The sequence below is a fragment of the Gekko japonicus genome, unplaced genomic scaffold (assembly GCF_001447785.1).
Source record: "Gekko japonicus isolate JY-2015 unplaced genomic scaffold, Gekko_japonicus_V1.1 scaffold566, whole genome shotgun sequence".
Taxonomy (NCBI): Eukaryota; Metazoa; Chordata; class Lepidosauria; order Squamata; family Gekkonidae; genus Gekko; species Gekko japonicus.
The window spans coordinates 125,162-140,596 of record NW_015165251.1 but is presented as its reverse complement, the minus strand read 5'-3'; the positions used below and the strand labels follow the sequence as shown (position 1 = coordinate 140,596).

General features: G+C 42.4%; 1 protein-coding gene across 1 annotated transcript in view; it reads left to right on the top strand.

The window, feature by feature from the left end:
* BRE (brain and reproductive organ-expressed (TNFRSF1A modulator)) overlaps positions 1-15,435 on the top strand; it is a 162,562-nt gene that overhangs the window by 33,813 nt on the left and 113,314 nt on the right. Inside the window, exon 4 of the mRNA XM_015410137.1 lies at positions 14,865-15,059. Coding sequence (XP_015265623.1) covers positions 14,865-15,059 — 195 coding nt within the window. The remainder of the gene's footprint in view (positions 1-14,864; positions 15,060-15,435) is intronic.

Genomic DNA, 15,435 nt, shown 5'->3' with positions numbered 1-15,435 from the left:
ATATTCCATCTGACAACATAATCACCAGTCCTAACAACAGCAGCCATACCATCTTAGTTTCACTCACTTATTCATTTTCCAATGTTATACATGTGCCATCAAATGTCGGCAATGCCCTTCCCCTCTCTGCATCATACAAACAGGTCAGTTCCTATGTAAAAGAATAAGTGGACATAAATCCAATATTAAAAGCCGCTCAAAAACCAGTGGGAAAACATTTTAATCTTGCAGGTCATTCCATTGCTGATGCAAGTATGGCAGTCCTGAAACAGAGAAGCTTCAAGTGGGGAATACAGTGCTGGATTACTGAATTTAACTTCATTCACAAGTTCAGAACAATGGACACAATTAGTTGAATTGGAGCGTAGGATTCTTATCTCACTGCAGATGCTAATTTTCTGTCCCCATGCATTTCTCTTCTGCTCTCATAAAGCTGATTACAATGTGCATTGTACTGCCGCATCCTGACTTCCTTCTTTGTAACACCCCTCCCAATAACTAACTGGGATATAAGGACTCAGAATTCTCCATTCCAACTTGTATCTGTTTATGTCCTTGAAAGCTTATACCCTGAAAACCTTGTTTATCTCTAAGGTGGTAGTGGACTTAAATGTAGTGCTCAGATAGATAGGTTTCTGTATTTGCCTTCAAGCTGCTTGCCTGGCATTTGCTGTTTGTGCCAATTAATTATAAGTGGCTGGACTGATTTTCTGAACAGGCAAGAAGGAACTATATAGCTCTGCAGGACTGCTTTTTTGAATACGATTATTAGAAAATGGAATAATTTCTGAAACATTGCTTTATAATGACTTGCTTAATTATGAGGTGTACAGAATAGCACATGGGATGGGGTGGGGTGGAGGTTCTCATGTCAAAAGGCATTTCTAGTAAATTATTTAATCCAAGTATTGTTCTACAGAATTGACATACAGTGATACACTTTTAAGGGTAAAATAATTTTATTTTGACCTCAGAGTATGACAATTTTGCTTTAATGCATTTACTGCCTTTTCAAGCAGAAATTTAAGACATTTTTGAATACTACCAAGTGTTCAACTTGTTAGCTTCAACCTGTTAGCATTCTGAAATCACATTTTAGAAGTCAAAAGCCCCATCTTCTTCCTCATTTTCAACTGAGAAATGTGTTTAAATTAACAGCTTTGTGTTTTTAAGGTTCAAATTACTGGATCATAATTATGTTTCTGGAAAGAAAATCACTAATCACTCATGAATATGCAAGTAGAATACTTAATTTGCTTGAATAATGGAATGTTGGATCCAAAAACCTTCTCAAGATCATTTTTCATTTTGTAACTTCTGCCCATTTGGGTAACAGGAGTATTGTTCTCAAAGGGATATTTCTGATAAGTTTTCTCTAATTAACATTGTATTACCTTGATTCCTGGCACTATGTAACTGGAAATGGACAATTAATTACATGCGAATGTTTGTTTGAAGAGAGTAACTCTGCTTAGGATGGCACTGTTAGAAAGGGGGGAAACATTGAAAGGGAGGGTTAAACTTGCTTCCCTGACGTTTTCCTCCCCTGGCCATAGCTGTAACCACCCCCCCCCCCCCCAAAAAAAAAACTCAACATGGAACATCCCAATCATACACATGTGTCTTTATCATCCAGTGTCCTTTGTTTTGAAATGCTTAATACTATTTCAGGCACGCACACACAAACACACACAAACACCCCAACAAGAAAATTTAGCAAATCCTTTGTTACTTACAGTTAAAGGGGCACATTTCAAGGACCTAGTATGAATGTTAAAGAACTTGGTAGTACAAGTTTATAGTTGGTTCATATGTTATTCAGAGCTAATATTTGTCTGCCTGAACCTTATTCCCTGATAAATGTACCTGTATGATGCTTGTATTTGTGAATGTATGTATGTTACGTAAAAATTTTACGTCTTTAGAGGTATATTGAAAATATTTTAAGGTGTGTGCCAGAAAATGTAATGTGTGAATAGATCCAGGGTTTTCCATATAGACGCAGTGGGAGTAATGTAAAGATAAGAGGCAGCTAAAAAGCTTATTGTATACACAGAGAACTGGACAGTTTTCAGATGACTACATTTTGTTTTTGGCTTTGTATATATGGCATTGAAAAATATCATAGAACTGCTTCAAAATAAAACGTTTGTTTAAATAGATTATTAATAGAGAGTGCTTTTAAAACATCACTGTAAATTAGTCAAGTCTCACTTATGCTTGCATATTGAACTTGTGTCATACTTGTGATTAATCAGTGAAAAAAACTCTGCATAAGTTTAAGCTTATTAACTATCAAGGGCTTGACGTCTTGTGTTTCCTGACATTTATTTTCCTTGACAATTACTGTGCTTAATTTTACCCCCCCCTCCCCTAGAAACATGGAAAAGTACACTAAATGAAGATCTTGCTGTTTTCTGTAGTGCAGCCAGGAAAAACAGTATCAAGCTGTCTTCTTCAAAGTCACGTTCCTGGAAGATATTCCAGCAACCTGGATGCTTAAGCAGAGTCTTAAGAAAAACAAGTTTCATTAATTTAAAACTATTTGCTTATTTTCTTATTGACAGGATAGAATTGCATCTTGTGCAGATCTTTTCTAGCATTAAACACTAGTCAAACCACATGTATGGAGGTGACTTGCCAGGTACATATTATCCTGACCATTTAGATTTAAGCTTTATCCAACCCTTGAAAGTCTTTGAGCCAAAACGGATTGCTGGATTAGTAGACATCAAGCATGATGAAATTCAGGCAGTGGTCCCACTGAAGTAAATCCATGTAGAACTTCGACTATGTGTGATCTGGTACAGTGACACAAAATAAAACTTTGTGCTTTCTCTTAAAACTGAGTGGTGATCCTTCTGTTAATCTCTCAAATTAATTTTCTTCCTTTGAGTTGAATGGCTTAAAACAGGGGTCTCCAACATGGCACCCATGGATGGTGCCCGCTGACACCTTTTCTGGCATCTTCCAAGTGTTTTTAGAAAGTGAACAGGGACAGGTGGGGCTTCTGCCCAGCAGGTCTTCTGACCAGCATTTGGAGATCTGTTTGGCTGTGCAGATTGTTTAAAAAGTTGGTTTGGCAGCAGCTGCCAGCACATCACACACTGTGTGACTGAAGGTAAGCTGTGTGTATGCAAAAATATTTTTAAACAATATGTTCATTTTAGAAGTCATCCTGTAAAGCAGAGCTTCTGTCTGAAATGCTGAAGAGTTACTTTGCACAACCTCAGTCCCTGGTATTTTATGGTTAGCTCTGCCTCTTGTGGCAACCGTTTAGTAGTCGTATCCATCATTGTGCTACCACCCTGAACCCACTTGCAGGGAGAATGGTATAGAAGCTGTAATAAAATAAATTTTAAAAATCACCCTGTGTAAGAATTCCAAATATGTCCTCGAGATTAACCCATTAGTTTCATTGTGTTGCTTACCTCCTCATAAGATTGCAGAACAAATGATATTTGAACAGATACTTCAGAGATAACTGAAATAATCATTTCTGATAGTGGCTCTAGCCTGCCTACCTAGTGGGCAAAGCCACACTTTCCTGCTCAGTTCTTCATCAACCACTGCAGTAGTAGTTTCATGAGGGCTGCAATATTGCTTTCATGAAGAATTTTGACTTTGAGCTATGCTTCTTTGATAATCCTTTCCTTTTTGTTGTTGTTGTTCAGTCACACAGTCAAGTCCGACTCTTCGTGACCCCATGGACCACATCACGCCAGGCCCTCCTGTATTCTGTCGTGCTCCGGAGTTTGCTTAATTTCATGTTCATTGCCTCGATAACTCTGTCTAACCATCTCATCCTTTGCCGTCCCTGTCTTCTTTGACCTTCAATCTTTCCCAGCATCAGGGTCTTCTCCAATGAGTGCTCCCTTCTCATTTGGTGGCCAAAGTATTTGAGCCTCAGCTTCAGTATCTGGCCTTCCAGGGAACAGTTAGGGTTGACTTCTTTTAGGATGGATTGATTTGATCTCCTTGCAGTCCAGGGGACTCTCAAGAGACTTCTCCAGCACCATAATTCAAAAGAATGTATTCTTCAGCGCTCGGCCTACCTTATAGTCCAACTTTCGCAGCCATACAGTACTACTGGGAATACCATTGCTTTGACCATGTGGACTTTTGTTGGCAGGGTAATATCTCTACTTTTTATTATGCTGTCAAGGTTTGCCATCGCTTTCCTCCCAAGGAGCAGGCGTCTTTTAATTTCATGGCTGCAGTCACCATCTGCAGTGATCTTGGATCCCAGGAATGTGAAGTCTATCACTGCTTCCACGACTTCTCCTTCTGTTTTACTGTGTCATATTTACCTTGCCTGGTTTCTCCTGTCCTACATTTATTCTGTTGTTTGTGGCCCTTTGAAGTGTTCAAGTGCTATCAGAATTGTGGCAATATACTCCACAGCATAGATGATTGTTCTGTTTGTTTATTCTGTCTGGATGAGGTACTGCAAGCAGGGCAAAATGAACACCAGTCTACACTGTCAAATATTCAATGAACAAGTGAGGAGGAATCTTTCTTCTTGACTCTGACCTTCCCTCTGAGAATGGCGTCTGTTGGCAGACACCATGGCTGTCCCTCTCATACCTCACATCTATTTGCTTTGGCATTGATGGTGTTGTAGACCTAAGCACGCTGTTCTGGTGTTTAATATCAATCATGTTTCCCTGCTCCAATCTCAACAGTGAGGCCTCAGCTTCTGTTCTTAAGTAATCCTGTTTAGAGGTAAAGGACAAAGTCAAAGTCTGGGTTATCTTCAAAGAACAAGATGATGATGACCAAGTATACTGAGAAACTTGTCCTGTCTCATACTGATAAACAGGTAGAAAGTTGTCTCTTGTTTGGACCCTACATCTACATCTGATTTTCAGACCAGCTTTGCTGAACCAGATACTGAGCCCCCTCTGGTTTGAATCCTGGATCAGTTCCAAGATGTGTTGTCTCTACCAGAGAACCCTCTTCAACAGCTCCTGATGTCTGCAGTGGTCAAAATAGTTGTTGATTGTGTTTCCAGTGGCCTACTGGGCAGCATTTCCCACGTTTTGTAGCTGTCTTCCTCAGGGAGGTCCCATTCTGAAGTCGGACAGTCTTGAGACCAGTCTCCAGATTCATTCTATTCCTCTTAGTACCCTTCTCCTTGGAACCTTTCGCTATGTTCTGTGTCTAATATTTGCAATATCGCCTGAATCTTCACTCTGAGAGCCTTAATATTTCCTCTCTGGAGCTTCATCTAGCAGAAATTTCATCTTTTTTTTCATTTAACACCTTTACCTTCTGTGTTCATCAGACTGCTTCCTTCTGATCTTAATGGTTTTTCACAATGTATTAGTAATAGGATTGTCTTGTTGATCAAGTTTTTACAAATCACCCTTTTTTTATAAAACCCCCCCCCCCCCCCGCCCGCTATCTATGGTTTGGATTCACACTACAAGTGTGGTTGCTACATCTGTGGCTTTTGCTAATAGTGTGCCTGGTCTGCACTTGAACTGACAATTGGTCACAGCAGTCTATGTTTATTAAACAACATGCTCTTCATCTGAGACCCAGATAGAATGCATCTTTTGGTAGGGTAGTGCTCAAAGCTGTGTTTTATTGGCAGATTGCTTACCTTTAACTGTGCTTCAAGTGATGATCTGTACAGTCACATAACCTTCCCAATCTTTCCTGCAATAGGTGTTTCAGTACTTGTGCTACATCAGTCAGAAGAATTCTGTACAGGCTCGAGTTCTTATCCAAGTGACTATGGCTGATTTCGCACTAGAGCTGCCTTGATGTTGCGCCGCCGTTTGCCCCGATACTATTGGTCAATTTCACACCTGAAGCCGTGGGGCTGCATTTGACCGGCGGCTTCGCCCGATTTCCTCCGCAGTTTCGTGATCCTCAAAAAACAGGATCACGAAACTGCGGGAGAAATCGGGCGAAGCCGCGAGTCAAAATGCAGCCCCGCAGCTTCGGGTGTGAAATTGACCAATAGTATCGGGGCAAACGGCGGCGCAACATCGAGGCAGCTCTAGTGCGAAATCAGCCTAAGTCTGTGACCACTGAACTGAATTTTCTGGTTACTATAATTATATTAAATAAATTGAAGTGAATGGATTGTTTCCTGGAATCTGACTCACTTCGAAGCATCTAATAAAGACAATAAAGCTGCTTTAAGTTACAGTGCCTTGAAGTGCGCTGCTAAAGAAAGAAGAAAGCTTCTGCCAATATATATTTCAGTGTCTGATTTTATGCATTAGCCCTAGCACTGATGTTTGTTTATCTAGCTAGAGTAATGGCTTCATAGTTTCTCATTCTGTCTAGTACTTTAGATCAGTGTTCCTGCTGTGGATCAGCAGTACAATAAATGAGAAGATCCATTTTAGGAGGACTTTATTTGAATGAAATGAGGCAAAAGTGTGCTTGTGGCTTTGGGCCATGATACATTAGAAATGGTTTTGTGTGAAGAGCTGTCTAATTTGTTGAGTAGCCTTACCACACAGGACAGGACAGTATAATGTTTTGCTGCTGTCCCAGGATTATTACTCTAATTATTCAGAACTCTATTTGTTTGGACCACAGATCATTAAAAAAACCCTACAAATCATAAAACCATCATCATCTTCACAAAAAAAATATGTTTTCTTACATGCTCCTTTATTCCCCAAAAAGCCCCACTAGAAATCTGGAAGACTCTCCAGATTAGGATTTCATGCATTGTGAGTGATGCAGCCAGAAAAAGGAACTGATAACCAAAGCTCCGTTTAAGCTGTGGAGTCTTGTGAGCAAAAATTCTTCTTTGTGAGCTACTGGCATTAAAGTTGTGAGCAAGCCATTTGGCTGCTATGTAAATTAGTTTGCTCTGGAGCCATCCTTCCTGAGCTAAGACAAAATGTGAGCCGGAGGCTAAAAAACTGTGAGCTAGCTCACACTAACTCAGTTTAGAGGGAACATTGCTGATAACTTCTTCCATGTGCTTCTATTGAATCTGGCCAAAACATATCCTATTTTGGTGGTTTGTTATGGAGATAGTGGGGGGGGGAACCCTGGACTAGAAGAGGCTCTTTAATATACGGCATGTGTGTTCCTTTTGTTTCTATAGCTTCCACTGGTAAATTTCCACTTTCACCTTGCAATTCCTAATGCCATTTAAAGAACAAGATGAATTGATTGAAATTAAAACAACAGAAAAAGACCAGATTAATTGATTTTCAAATCAGGTTTCTAACATTGTGATTTATGTCCTAACCAAAGATGCATCCTAGTAAAGAATATATTTCTTGTAGACTGGGGCTACATTCAGACATCATGCTAAGCTGCAGTGTGCTACATAACTGTGCTTCCTGCTTACGTACGGTATGAACACACTCTCCAGCTGAAACAGACTAAATGTTCATGCTGTCTGAATGTAACTGCCTGGGTGAACTGAAGTTCATTCCCCCCCCCCCCCCCGGGCAGGAAGCTAAATTATGATTGAAACCCAGCTTGTGTGGGGCAAACTCCAGTTCCACCAGTCACCTATCATGGACAAATGGAATTTTGGAGACATTTAACTTGAACATTATTCTTTTGCTTCAGAAGGAAGAAATCTCACTTCTTCTACCCAGAGAGGGAGGAAGGGGAGAGTAGGTGATCAGCTACCACTTCCTCCTTCTCTGCTGGGCTCTTTTCCTGCTTCCTTCCCATGCCAGCTCCTCTTTGGGAGTCCACACCCATCCAGTTCATCATAGAACAGCTGGGCCTCCTTGCCTGCTTGGAGCTGTGGCAGCTTGTCCCGTTCCCTGGCCTTACTTCCCTGCCTGTTTTCTTTTCCCACTCCTCCTCCTTCCATGTCCACACCAGAAATGGAAGAAGAGCAGTCAACCACCAACTACTTCTCTACCACTGACTCTCCCTCCGCCTTTTCCTCTATGAGTTCCTCCACTGCTGTTGCTGCTGGGCTTCATGCTTACCCTGCTCATGGGACCTTTTCCTCTATGAGTTCCTCCACTGCTGCTGCTGGGCTTCATGCTTACCCTGTTCATGGGGCAGTTGCAGCTCCTTGCCCACCTGGGCCCACAGCAACTCATCCCTTCACCTGGCCTGCCATAACTCAGCCTGCCCCCCACTCCATAAAGCAGGAAGGAAAAGAGTAGGCAGCTCCCTACCCACCCAGGTCACAGGGTTACAGTGCCTGGTGTCCTTCTGCCAAACCAGCTCAGGTATGGCAGCTCAGGGAGCTCCCAGTTTTGTGCAAACCCAGGCCCTTGTATACCATGGTAGCTTGACTTGTGGCACACCCAGGTCTATGTGCCTGCCCTGGCAGTGGTGGCTTAGGTACCTACTGTGATGGACAGAAGCCTGTCCCGCCATTGAGGGGAAGGTTTATAGTTTAAAAATAAACCTGGTTCCCCCCAAATCATAAGAGGCTGTGTGGGGTCCCCTCAATTGATAGAAATGGCCTGTCATACCTACACATCCACAGGTCTGTGTATGTCTGACACAAACTACCTCCTCTTTTCTCTGGCTGAATGTGGCAGGCTGATTTGGGAGAGCCTTGAAAAAGGCGCTGGTACTCAGTATCAGTGTATACCTTCACAAAAGAAGCCTTGGGGGGAAAATGGGAATACAAGATTACCCAGATAGACTCAGTGGACGTTCCTAGTGAAATGTAGGATGGCAGCTCTTGGGTTTGAGGGCCTGTGATGACTTATCAGTCCCTGTGTCCAGTTGAAACTCTAGAAAGAATATGTTTAAACGCTGCATGACTTACAAATATGGCACAGTAATGTTTGAACCGAAATTCATATTTTCTCTTCATTTGACTTTTTGCATGAAAACAACCCCTATTTGGGGATTATAAGTGTAGTTTTTAATGTTTTTGTATGAACCTAGTTTAAATTTAAACCAGTGTTTATCTTTAGATACTAATGCTTAAACTAACACTTAAAATATAAAACTCCAATTTGAAATGTAAAAATATGATTTAGAAAAAGAGGTTTCAACCATTAAATTTTAATTTTGAATACCTATATCTAGTGAAGATCTTTTGAAAGCTGCCACTAAAGTTGTTCAAGATAGTATGCCTCATTTTCTTTATTCTTCCAGCCAGTCTGCTGTCATTTTTTTAAAAAATGTATCTGGCTCTGGAATGAAATAGCCATTTGGTGAAATAATTTTTATTTCTAAGTGGAGAAGTTATTCAGAAACTCTGTTCTGATGCAACATGGTTCAGTTTTTTGTTGAAAAGAACAACCATACTGTTTGAACAGAACAAAATGCTATTTCCTCTTTCTGTTTTTTCTTTTTTAAAAGGAGTTTATGGGGGTGTTTCTTTGGCTCGGTTCATTGTGCTTGGAAAAATAAATTGTTCAGTTCCAGTGTAGGTCAGTTATTAAAATGCTGGTCATTTCCTTTAACACAGTATTTGTGATGTAACACAATAGACAAATGTTGGGGAAAGGGGTATTCCATTCCTCACATCAGTTTTCTGGAAAGGCTGTTTACCTAAATTACATGAAAAGGAAACACAAGATATGCAGAGAATATTTGCTTGATTTTGGCCTTGTAATGCAAGATATATTTTCTACGGAACACTGTGTACTTTAGTTTTGTTAGATAAACTGAAGTTGATAAGGTCACTTCTGATCATTCAACAAAACATGTGTCGATCAGGTAGGGTTGCCAACCCGCCCGGTTTGCCAGGGGTCCCCCGTTTTTTGGGGGGGAAGCCCCACCCCCAACACCCACAGCCACCCATCTCTCTCCCTTTAAGTGCGTGGAACCCGTGTTTCCTCCCAAGCCTGATCTCCGCAAGCTTGCAGGGAAATGCCAGCTTTGCGCTCTTAAAAGGGAAACGCAGCTGCTCTTAAAGGGGAAACGCCGGCTCCTGCGTTTAAAAGGGAAACACCGGCTCCTTTAAGTGCAGGGAACTGCCGTTTCTGGAGATCTGGCGTACAGGCGGGGGGGGCGGTGGACATCCCCAATGTGACGTCACCATGTCGGGGATGCCCTGCCTCCTCCAGGAACGCCCCCAAAGTCCCCCGCTGGGGCTGGAAGATGGACTTGGCAACGCTACGATCAGGTAGCAATTATTGACTTCAGCTACAGAATCTGGCAGAGCAAGATTCAAGTCCAGTAGCACCTTAAAGAGCAATATAATTTTCCAGGGTGTAAGCTTTCAGGAGTCACAGCGCCCTTCATCAGATACAACAGCTTTAACCCTAGAAAACCCCGGAATGTTTTGTTGGTCTCTAAGGTGCTACTGGACTTGAATCTTAGCCTTCTACTGCAGACCAACATGGCTACCAACCTGGAACAATCTGGCAAGAATCACAACTGTTCAAGGCATATCTACATGCCCTTTTGTTTATGCTTAGGTGAACCTAGTCACTGCAGTTATTTATTTAGCAGGTTTCTACACTACCTTTCTACTAAAAGAGGTGGTCTACAAGTAAAGACTTAAAATATAATAACTACAGTGAGGTTTCCCTTGCTCGAAAGCTAGTCGAATCCGACTCTAGGGGGCGGTGCTCATCTCCGTTTCCCAGCCGAAGAGCTAGTGCTGTCCAAAGATGTTACCATGGTCATGTGGCTGGCATGACTAAACGCCGAGGCACACGGAATGCTGTTACCTTCCCATTGAAGTGGTACCTATTTATCTACTTGCAATTTCTTGCTTTCAAACTGCTAGGTTGGCAGGAGCTGAGGCCAGTGCAGGAGCTCACTCTGTCACGTGGCACTTGGGTCTCGAGCCGCTGAGCTACAGACCTTCCAGTCTGCAGCTTCAGGAACCTCTGAGCCACTGCGGCATCTAACTACGGTACAAAGGGCTAAAACCCTAACAGTGACAGTCAGTCATACAAAGATATAAAACAGCAGTCCTGATAAAAGCCAGCAATGACAGAATAAATCAGTAGCATGTCAAGAGCACTTTGGTATAAAACAGTTCATCTTTGTGGCTTCTGTGCAGTCCCACATGGGACTACGCTTTCGCAGGCTGGCCACGGTGAGGAGCTAGCAAGCTTTTTAGAGAAGTTTCTAGAACCCAAGAGTGCTCCCCCTCCCCTCTGTCTTCAGCATAGCTTTTCCCACCTGTGATGGAGGAGGGCCCAGCGCTCTTCCCTAGGTTCTCTTCTTGCTGCCATAAGGAGAGGACATACTATAATAAGCTACTGTGAACGACGTCCCTCAGTGCTTCTGACTGGATTTCTTCATCTCTTCTTCAAAAGAAAGGGTAGAATGTTACTTTTTAAGAAGTACAAGGAATGTGGAGCCAAATGGTGCAAAATGACAAGCATAAATCGTGCTTCTTATGTTTGGGCAAAGGTCAAAATCCTGCCTCATGCCCGGCCTACTGCCACCTCATGCTGAAGTCTAAAGAAGGGAGAGCGATTAGACTCAAATTAGCTTTGTGGGGGAAAGTTTTGGGAGCCCCAGGCCTGAATTTGGATAAGTGCCTGAGCTTAGAAAAAATAGTAAGTGCCCTGTTGGTAGGCATGGTACCGACCCCCTCAATACCACAGCTGCCTGAAAAATCAACTGTGACTTGGTCAGCCTCGGAGCTCAGGTCTTTCCTCAGAGCTCAGGTGTTTACACCTGATAGCTTGGTACATCAATTCCTACTGCCATTGACATGAAGAGTGACAGAGGTAATGATTGCCTCATGCAGACCTTCTACAAGAAGGTCGTTTGAGTATAAATGGAAGAGGTTCTCAACATGGGCAAAGGGACAAGGGATTAGTCCAGAAACCTGTGGGACAGCTAAGATATTTGAGTACCTCCTTACCCTGAAGGATGAAGGCTTAGCACCTTCATCCATTAAAGTCCATTTGGCTGCAACCCTAGCTTTTCATGAAACAGTAAAGGGTTCCACTTTTCTCTGTTGTGACATCCAAACAGTTCCTTAAAGGTTTGTGGAATTTATATCCACCTGTTGTACATGCTGTCCCAAAAAGGAGTATATCTCTGGATTTGTCCATATTGATTTATAAACCATTTGAATCAGTGGCAAGATCTGATTTGTCTTTTCTTTCAAATAAGATAGCATTTTTGCTGGCTATCACCTCTGCGCACAGGGAGAGGAAACTAAGCACACTCTGCTGCAACCCTCCCTTTCTAAAAAGTTTTATAGATAAGGTGGTGCTGAGACCACGCCTGGAATTCCTCCTTAAGATGGGTCTCCTGGTTCCACATGGATCATGACAACACTCTGTCAGCGTTTTTTTCCCCCTTCCCTGACTTCTGCACCAGAAAAGACGCTGAACACATTAGATGTTAGAATGGCTCTCCTCTTTTATTTAAAAAGGGACAGGAATTTATTCATCTGTTTCAGAGGCTGCAGTAAAAGGAAGGCCGCCTCTGCACAACCCTTGTCTCAAAGGATGGTTTCCACAATTGGAGCAGCATACACTGAAACAGGCAGGAACTGTCCAGTCACTGTATCTACACACTCTATGAGGGCTCAGGCTTCATCAGCAACCTTCTCATCCAGGCTGCCTCTTGACCTGGTAAATGCCCTCGACTTTTGTACGGCATTACTTCATGGACGTTGACTCCCGGAGTGAGGCAGCTGTAGGGGTGTTGCACTCAGTCTTCCACTGATCCAGCCCACACCCTCCTCATCGTAAGTGAACTTGCTATTCTCCCATGTGAGACAGAAGCCATGAAGATGAAAACAGTTTTGCACTTTCCTGTAACTGTTGTTTATCGAGTGGTCTTCTGTGCAGGCACACATCCCTTCCTCCTTTCCCCACTGTGGGCTTCTCTACTTATGCTCACTCCTTACAGAGGTGGAGAACTGAGGGAAGAGTGCTCTCCCCTCCTCCATCATGTGACTCTTTGGGCAGGAAAGGCTATGCTGAACACAGAGGGGAGGGGGAGAATTCTTGGGCTCCAGAAACTTCTCTGTAAAGCTTAGCTCCACTCCATAGCTGGCTTGCAAAAACACAGTCCCAGTTGTGCCTGTACAGAAGACCACTCGATGAACAACAGTTACAGGTAAGTGCAACCCCTTTTTAAATAAATTTCCATGTTCCAACAAAAAGGGAAAGTGGAATTCCCTGCCTCAGGAGAGATGAGTCCATAGGCCATGGCTAAGAAAGCAGTGACCTGTGTGTCTACTAACCATTCTTACTTCACTGTTCTCTTAATACTGTGATCCTAGTTAGGAATGGGCACAGACTGGACAATGGGCCTAATTTTTCCATGGACCGGGGCCCAGTTTGTGGTCCTTGAGCCCGGTCCATGCCATCCTGCCAACACGGACCTCCCACGACCCTCCCAGGAGGTTCATAAGGTCCGTGTCATCAGGGCTTGCAAAAGCCATTTAAAGGGAATGTGTTTCTTTAAATGGCTTTTGCAAAGCCACGCAGTGAGTCCATCCAATTCCGGTTCATCCAGAAGTGAACTAGAACTGGGTGAAGTAGCTGCTTGGCCTTCAGTCACACGCTGCGCGGTATCACAGACCAAAGGGACCACAACCCGGTCTGTTAAACATGGAGAATCATGGTCCGGTGGTTCATAAAGCCCATGGACCTCGAACCTCTGTGGATCACCATTTCTCCCTCTGAGGTGGAGGCCATCTTGTGGGTGATTCCCGTCCATCATCCATGGAGGCATTTATTATTGCCTCGATAACACTGTCTAACCATCTCATCCTTTGCCGTCCCCTTCTTCTTTGACCTTCAATCTTTCCCAGCATCAGGGTCTTCTCCAGTGAGTGCTCACTTCTCATTTGGTGGCCAAAGTATTTGAGCTTCAGCTTCAGTATCTGGCCGTCCAGGGAACAGTCAGGGTTGATTTCTTTTAGGATTGACTAATTTGTTCTTCTTGCAGTCCAGGGGACTCTCAAGAGTCTTCTCCAGCACCATAATTCAAAAGAATCTATTCTTCAGTGCTCAGCCTTCCTTATAGTCCAACTCTCGCAGCCATACAGTACTACTGGGAATACCATTGCTTTGACCATACGGACTTTTGTTGGCAGGGTGATGTCTCTACTTTTTATTATGTTGTTATATGACAGCATATAAAGGACATAGGCAAACACAATTAACAAAATTTTTACTCAAAATACAAACAAAAACCATTGATTTCTAACAGTGAAACCTATCGATTTACTGGGGAACCCACAAAAGCCACTATAAATGTATTTATATGCAAGATTTTTCCAGGGGATATCATAAAAGGGGGAGTACCTTAAATTTCCATACATACCAGTTGCTTGTGGGCTGGGTAAGATCCCTGGACGGGCCGGTTCCAGCCCCCAGGCTTCATGTTTAACTACCCTGGTTTAGTACAACACTGAAAAAAGCACTTTTATTTCCAAATATTACAGCATATGACCCTCTTTTTTATTTTTTTTCTGTTACTTTTGGATTTCTTTGGTGTCCTTATGCTTTTTTAAATATTTATAAAGGACATAGGCAAACACAATTAACAATTTCTTTGGTGTGCTTATGCTTTTAAAAGTATCCTTTTATTTTTGAATGATTTTACCCTGCTCTGTTCCTGCAAAGCAGGACCTAAGAGGGCTTGTAATGAAACATACATTATAATACATAGACCTTACTAGACGTCTCACAGAACATCGATAAAGTGGATCACAGTCCTCTCCCCCAGGCACTGGTTTCTTTCAGCCCTGGTTGGAACTTTCTCCTTGACATATTAAGAAATCTTTTTTCAAGAATACTTGGCTTTGTTCATATGAACTCAGGTGGAAACCAGATGTCACATTACAATCTGTTTTGTAGAGTCCAAGTGAATTAATGCATTACTCGTGGTAAACTTGTAAACAAATGTAATCCCATACAGTTTAGTTTAACGGGGAATCACTGCCCAGCTACTGGACTTGCATTGCTTCTCCTGTATTCCTGGATTAATTTGATTTTCTTCTCTTTGTTGTGCAGAACCTGTCCTCGTGGAATCCCTCAAACCCTGAATGCCTCCTGCTTGTTGTGAAAGAACTTGTGCAACAATATCATCAGTTCCAGTGTAGCCGATTACGTGAGAGCTCTCGCCTCATGTTTGAATATCAAACATTACTTGAAGAACCTCAGTATGGCGAGAACATGGAAATCTATGCTGGCAAAAAAAATAACTGGGTAAGCCGTTGCATGGGCACTAGCAGAATAACATAATGGATTCTAGAGATTCCTTCTTTGTGGTAACATTGGCCATTACTTTGAAGAAGTTATTTGAGTTAAGCGTGTCTCTTACAATAGCACCATGTCCTCAGTTTATCTTCGATGCCTTCCACCCCTCTTCTGTTATATTACCTTACTTGAACCTGATTTCTAGACAATCAGCTATATCTTGAACTGTAGTGTGAAGTTAAGGGTCATGGCATGCCATAGCATACCATATCATACGGCTAAAAATGAAAATGAAAAGTCCAACTTTTACTGTGCTAAACTTGCTTTAGGATCCCAAATGTGCTAGTGTAAAGATCAGCAATTGTGCCAAATTTAGCCACTGAGA